Source organism: Rhodamnia argentea, chromosome 4 (assembly GCF_020921035.1).
Source record: "Rhodamnia argentea isolate NSW1041297 chromosome 4, ASM2092103v1, whole genome shotgun sequence".
Classification (NCBI taxonomy): Eukaryota; Viridiplantae; Streptophyta; class Magnoliopsida; order Myrtales; family Myrtaceae; genus Rhodamnia; species Rhodamnia argentea.
This window is the reverse complement of record NC_063153.1, coordinates 21,638,937-21,645,625: the sequence shown is the minus strand read 5'-3', so window position 1 is coordinate 21,645,625 and position 6,689 is coordinate 21,638,937. Positions and strand designations below refer to the sequence as shown.

Below are 6,689 nucleotides of genomic sequence, written 5' to 3'. Positions count from 1 at the left end.
CATCTCAGTGTCTGCACTTATTTTTGGATCGTCTGTGCCCATCTATTCAATGAACTCTGGTCCTCTTGCTGCTCCAGTAACAAGACGTTTGGATCCACATTGCAAGCTTAGTAGCGTAGGAAAATTGGTTGAAACATTAACTTTCAAGGGTAAGACGGCAGGTAAATTGAGGGGACACCAGGGAAAAGGGAGGAAACTTTACTGAATTGACGGTCTGAAGAACCTAACCAACATACATTCACAGAAGAAAGGAGGACAAGAAAAAGAAGGAAAGCAATTGAAAAAGAACAGCAAAAGACAAGGCTCTCTTCCAGCCCAGTGCAATGGCAAATTATTGCTCAACTCTTTGAGAGGTTTTCGAGCTTCGTCTTGAGACTTGCCCTACGTTCATCTTTAACTCACTCAACGGCAAGGGGAACTGACTCGGCCTGTCAAGACAAGGAGCAGTGCGAATGTCAAAACAAAGGAGTCAAAATATGCGTGTGGATTGGCGTGCTCATGATTCGATGAAAAGCCGAGTCGCCTACCAATTTCCGATACTTGAGGGCATAGAACATTTCGAGGTAGCGGCGGCTCTCGAGGCGGTCGAGATTCGAGACGTGCTTCCAGAAGCCGTACACGGCCGTCAGGTTGAGCAGCCTCTCGGAGTAAATCTGCCATGTATACCTGCCAAAAGCAAAGCACCACATGTTATCCACTTCTTCCTTGAACAAGTTGAAATGTTCTCTTTCTCCCCATCGAAGACTGAACCTAACAAGAATTGCCGTCCTTACTTTTCCTGGATTCTCTGCATTGAAGCCTGTGAGATCTTGTCCCAGTGGCTTGGGTCCGCCTTGCACTTCTCGAAGAAGTCCACGAGGATCCTGGCTGCCTGATCCCCGTGATAAGGATCAATGTGGAATCCGGAATTGCCGTGCACGATGATCTCAGCAGGACCGCCGTTGCAAGTCGCGAACGTCGGCAATCCACATGTCATGGCCTCCACCACGGTCAGTCCGAATGCCTCGTAGAGAGCGGGCTGCACGAATGCTCCCTTTGTGTCACAGATGTACCGGTAGAGCTCTCCGTTCCTCACCCGGTTCATCTGGGAGGAGATCCACCTGAACTGGCCATTCAGCTTGTATGTCTCAATGAGCCTGTACATCTTCTTCATCTCGGCTTGCTCTTCCAAGTCCTTAGATTCCTTCCTCCGGTCACCACCAACCACAACCAAGTTGACCAGTTCTCTCAGGCGGGTGTTCTTTCCATACCACTCGACCAGCCCAGTCAAGTTCTTGACACGGTCCAGTCTTGCCATGGTGAACAAGATTGGCTTGTTCCGGTCCTTCAATATGCATCTGTTTTGACATTGACCAACACATCCCCGTCAGTTTTTGTTTTGAGTTTGAACATTAGCATTCAAAACACAGGATGCTAATTGTTGATCCAAGTCGGGTAAGGGAGAGGAAACAAACTCACAGGTGTTCCTCGTTCTCTACATCGCTGAAAAGAAGTTCTTCGATCTCGGCATGGAAAGATTTCAACCTCCGCTTCTCCTCCATGTAGGGGAAATAAATGCTCATATCGGCTCCTGGTGACACGATATTGAACTTGGGATCAAAAACATCAATGCCATGGACGACTCGGTACAGTCCGGGAAGCGTAAAAGCGGTGTGAGATTCATATTGACCGACCGTGTCCTTGCTGAAAACACATAAGTTATGCGAGCAGTTTAGCACATTGCGATGGATGGAGGAGCTTTTTGGCATGAATCCACATCTGAAAGAAAGATCAGTTACCTTCCAGCAATCTCCTGGAAGGTGCTCGTGATTATAAAATCCGTGTGGTTCATGGCTATGAGATCTGCTGTAAACTGGCAAGAGAAATGATATTTTTCCTCAAACTTTTTCCAGTAGATGTCAGATTCCGGGTATTTCGTCTTCTCAAGGGCGTGAGCTATTGTGCACTGCAAAATAAATCAGAATAAACTAATATTTAGCATTCAGTTCTGTAATTAAATCATAGTGCCACTATCTAGAGTAAAAGTAGGGGGGACAGACCTGTGTAACGCCCAACTTATGGGCCAGCAAAGAAGCAACAATGTTGCCATCACTGTAATTGCCAATGATCAAATCGGGCTTCCCTTGTAGTTCTCCAGCAATTTCATTGGCGACATCCTGATGAGAGAAGGTAAGGTTAGTCTTCTTATTACGAAAGATTGGAACGTTAACAAGAAATCCTCGCAGAGCATTATCTTAGGAGCTGATGTACCTCAGTGTAAGTTTCCAAGTAAGGCCACACTTCGAATCGTGAAATCCACTTGCGCACCATCCCTTTCTCCGTTCTAAAGGGAACTCGAAGAATGTGGGAGTATTCTGTTCCAAAAACCTTTTCAAGACGCTGGTTGCATGTGGTTCCTACTGCATCAGGAAGTAGACGAGTGATCTGCAGCCAAAAGGGCAGGACACAAAACAAACATAACGAGTTCGTTGCATTGGCCAGCCAAACTATTCCAATATCAGTTAGAAAGCAAGAACCTACAATGAGGATCCGAGGAGTAATATCCAGCCCTTGTTGTTTGATACGGTGAAGCATCTCACTCTCCAGTGCACGAACTTGGTCCAAGATGTACACAACCTACAAATTGAGCACAACTCATGATGACAAAATTGCATGTAGAAATACCGGCAAGAGACACTAAATCAAGATTTGAGACAACTAATGACCTGGCCACCGGTATCAGGATATCCAAGGACATCGTCTTGGGCAAAGTAACCGTGAGGCGACATGATAACAACATTAAAGACCATGGGGATTCTTCCCAAGAAATTCTGGAGGGTGCACGGATCAGGAGCCTCGAGTAGATCCAGCAGAAGCTGAATCATTTCGAGCACACGCTCGGCAGTGTCGCCCCAGCCCCTCTCCAGCCCGATTTCCTGGAACTTGTGCTCGAACTGAGAGTAAGGTGTCTCGGGTTTGAGGGTGGAGAGGTACTCCTCTGCCTTCCTCAGGACATGTTGGAGGGAGAAGACGTTTTGAATTCTCGTGTTCACCATCATGTTCTGCATCGCAGATCGGTAGAAATGAGCCATGAATTGTTTATGAAAAAAAAGGGATTCAGTCCATGGCATCTAAAATATGAGCAACTCTGAGTTGTCCTTTCAACTGTCATGAAGTTACGTGAATGTTGCGATGTTACCTTTGAGTTGTCATTTGCGCAATCTAGTTAATATAAGTAATTGATAGACGCGGCACATAAGAAATAGATCTGAGAAAGTGAGATTGAGTGTTATCAGCCCACCGGGTTACCTTTCCCTTGTAGCAATGAACTTGAAGGAACTCAAGCAGAGGGTGCAAGCTCTCCTTGTCATGGAAGAGCTTGGCTGAAAGGTGGCGGTTGAGGAACTCCACCCCATTACCAATGGACTTTGAAAGGGTTGGGCGAGGAAATTGGGCAGTGAATGGCTCAAAGTCCAATTCAAGCACAAAATTTCCATTCAAACTGCAATAGAGTAAGCAGCATTCATTTGCATATTATAGGTCTCATGATGTAATGCCATGGCCGCCAACAATTCACAAATTCAAGTAACCAACAGTCCTTAGGCCAAAAGCAAAGTTAGCGACAGCCCATGTGGTACTAAAAGCCAAAAAAGAAAATAAAGTAAGACTTACTTCCCATCGACAAGTTCTTCCTTGAAGTGAAGAAACTCGGTCACTCGCAACTCCTCGACAACAAGGGCATGGACATTTACCCTAATGTACTCCCACACACCGGGCCTGGGACGAACAGCAAGGGCAATCCATGGAGGCAAGACTATTGCTTCCTAAATGACCAAAGCATATCAATAGAACAATAAGAGAGATGTCAAATGGAAAAAGAAATATTTTTCATGAGAAATACAATCATATTAGAAGAGCCAATACCTGACTGGATCTCAAGATTTCTCCAAATGCTCCTTCGCCGAGCTTTTTCCTATGTTCCTCAGAGATTGCCTCAAACTCGGCAATAAGTTGATGATGCTGCAAGATACCCTTTCCTTTGGCTTCGACCCTACAGAGTAAAAGAACCTGTATACTGTCAGAAATTTAAATCTACAGCATCTTTGGTTCTTCCTGTCTAATTATCTTTGTACTGATCCTTTATTTTGTAAAGTAGCAAAGTGAAAGATGACTATAGAATTGCGCGCTCACTATAATATGTAATGTCCATCGGAGACAGTCACTACAAGGACCAGAAGTGATAACCTGGCGAGGAAAGCCAAAATGTCATTACGATGAGCCAAGAGGGTCTCATCCAATCGTTCACGGAGGCTGTGAACACGGGTAAGCAAGCGCTCTGCCATGTCTGAATCCTCTCAAGAACCTTAACACTGCAATACAGATGAAATGGTAGTATAAGAAACCAGGATCCAAAAAACCCAAAGCCTCTTCCCTATAAAACGAGAACATCAATCACCAGAGAGTCAAATCCTACCAGAACCGTAATCATTCAGTAATGCTGATGTATTGAAAATGCAGCACCAACCGCCATATGTTTTGGTACTTGATAATTATGTGGTCGAACTAATAACCATGAGTATATGACATTAATAGTGAGGACCACACTGGGACTCTGCCAGAGTACAATCTATATGAAAGAATTAGCTTTATGCATCGATGATAAAACCTTAACTGTCACATTGCACGAGATCTAGCAACCTTAAGTGTCTGGTAACAGGGGAAGCAGATCTGGTTCACTCATGGCATTAAACAAACCCTTATCATCTGTGAAGAAGCATACAAAGTCTTCACCTCAAGAAGAATTCCTAATATACCATGATAAGGAGGACCAAGACGGAATTTTTTCCAAAGAAAGCTGGAAATTCAACATAATGACACAACCATGCTTGGAAAAAATGTATCAACCAAAAATAGTCAATGTGATGATGCTGGTTTACTAGACCAAAGACAAAGAAAAAAAGACACGCGTTTATTCAGCAAAAGACATTAAAATTGTCCTCGGCAAGAGAGCAGATCACCTAATTGACTATAATATGAAAGAGAAGTGAGTTTACCCAGAGGGAGCTAAAAAGGAGAAAGATAAGTTTACAGATTCAGGGTATTTGAGCAATGTCTCAAAGATTTCCCACACAATCTGGATATATGGATGATTGATTAGCTACAGACCTTCAACACTCGGAGAAGAAACAACTCAGATCAGCCAGAAGGACAAAAATCACTACATTACGATTATTCCCCCAGAGATCAACTCTGGGTAATGCCAAAGTCAGAGTTCCAAATCTCGATGGTCCTCTAAAAGTTCAGATGGTCCCTCAAAGCCTGACCTTTTCTTCACCGAGCTGAAAGTTCAGATGGTCCTCTCTGAATTCTAACTGGTTTTGGGAGGGTTAACGAGAAGCAAATGCTGAACAGTGTGATGACTGATGATCATGACTATTTATCACAACTCGTGACCAAGACTTTCAGGTAGGCTACCAGCATTCTTGAGCCCTACTATCTTTTTTTTTTTTTTTTTTGGTAAGGAGAGCCCTACTATCTTTAAGTTTTAGTAAATCAAAACCTGGCCTTTTCTTCACCGATCAAGCAATCGAGATTCTATCTGTCCATGCAAAATGATCTCAGAGGTCACACGCGCATTTTTTTCCCGGTCTGTTCCACTTTTCTTTATGACAAGGCCAAACTGCAGTACAAAGCCAGAAACTTGCAATGCATGATGAGCTCAAAGATGTGAAGAATCTTTACCTCACAAAGCAGAAGAGGAAAGAGCAAAGATGGAACCCGACAGAGAGCGCAGATCTTGAGCAGCAAAACGAAGTAACGAAGGGGAAGGAGAGAAAATCAAATGGGGATGGCGAGAGAGCAAAGGAAAGACACCCCCTTTTATACACAAATTCTGGGGTTGCTCCGCTCTTGCTCAATTGCTTATCCTCTTCACTACCCCATTCCTCGTATGTAACGGTGCTTAGATTTTGAAAAAGAAAAGCCAAGAAATATTTGAAAAAGGAAGACAAGTAGAGGGTGTGCCTCTGTTTCCGTGAAAAAAACCATAATTACTGCCTTACCTTCCCGCGGTTTCATTGTTCCTTTCACAAAAACCGCCATCCATCAACAGTCAACACATGTCCCGGATTTGTCCATTTGGCCCCTCCTCTGTTTTACCTCCTTTATTCTATAGGCAACTCTTGATCCCTTTCATTTCTTGAGTGCCAAAACTCCTTTTTTCCAATATTTTTCGGTCATAATTTGTATATCGATACGCAACAACAACCCCGCCCCCCATTTATTTTTCACCGACGATAATTTGGCATTGTAATTGAGTCTCTGTACCTGAAAGGTTTCCCTCTTCTCTGACTGAGACAGGGTGCTCTGTTTCTTAGTCTCGTTCAAACGCAGCAAAGATCTCTAGCCACGCGCGGATCATACAAAGGTTTTAGGCATTCATTACCCCGACTGTCATATAGATAAAATCGGTCTGGAAGTCAAAAGGTTTTTTATCTAATGTTTCCGATCTGGTTTTGGATTGTCGGTTTTTCTGGCTTTAAGTAACTTTGAACTCCGACCCCAAAAAAAAAAAAAAGTTAACTTTGAACAAGCTTTTTTTTTTTTTAATGGCGAATTTAATGTTTCAACGAGACGGGTGAACATCATCAAGCGTAAGTAATTTCGTTTCTCGAACTATGTGTGATATGATTTCATCTCGCGTCTTCCTC

At 43.5% G+C, this 6,689-nt stretch overlaps 1 protein-coding gene across 3 annotated transcripts; it reads right to left on the bottom strand.

Annotated features, from left to right (window-relative positions):
- Window positions 1-181: 181 nt before the first annotated feature.
- Window positions 182-6,029, bottom strand: LOC115740980 (sucrose synthase). 3 transcript variants are annotated; one of them, XM_048277202.1, is made up of 16 exons: window positions 5,722-6,029; window positions 5,508-5,578; window positions 5,455-5,469; window positions 4,225-4,349; window positions 3,904-4,030; window positions 3,652-3,803; window positions 3,289-3,481; window positions 2,706-3,041; window positions 2,521-2,616; window positions 2,251-2,424; window positions 2,040-2,156; window positions 1,779-1,945; window positions 1,459-1,683; window positions 774-1,337; window positions 528-666; window positions 182-428 (listed from the first exon to the last, which is right to left on the bottom strand). In XM_048277202.1, the coding sequence occupies exons 4-16, from the start codon at window positions 4,320-4,322 to the stop codon at window positions 399-401; spliced, it is 2,418 nt and encodes an 805-aa protein (XP_048133159.1). In that variant the 5' UTR covers window positions 4,323-4,349; window positions 5,455-5,469; window positions 5,508-5,578; window positions 5,722-6,029; the 3' UTR covers window positions 182-398. The 3 variants fall into 3 exon arrangements, 2 of the variants coding, with proteins under 2 accessions (XP_048133159.1, XP_030530521.1); XR_007198060.1 differs by lacking the exons at window positions 5,455-5,469; window positions 5,508-5,578 and having other exon boundaries at window positions 182-278; window positions 326-428; XM_030674661.2 differs by lacking the exons at window positions 5,455-5,469; window positions 5,508-5,578.
- Window positions 6,030-6,689: the final 660 nt, after the last annotated feature.

Excerpts from the sequence above, each read along its gene's own strand:
- LOC115740980 (XM_048277202.1), bottom strand. The coding sequence starts at position 4,322 with ATGGCAGAGCGCTTGCTTACCCGTGTTCACAGCCTCCGTGAACGATTG. Across the intron at positions 4,031-4,224 it reads ATTTTGGCTTTCCTCGCCAG|GGTCGAAGCCAAAGGAAAGG; the intron begins GTTATCACTTCT and ends TTTACTCTGTAG. Across the intron at positions 1,684-1,778 it reads TTCCAGGAGATTGCTGGAAG|CAAGGACACGGTCGGTCAAT; the intron begins GTAACTGATCTT and ends ATGTGTTTTCAG.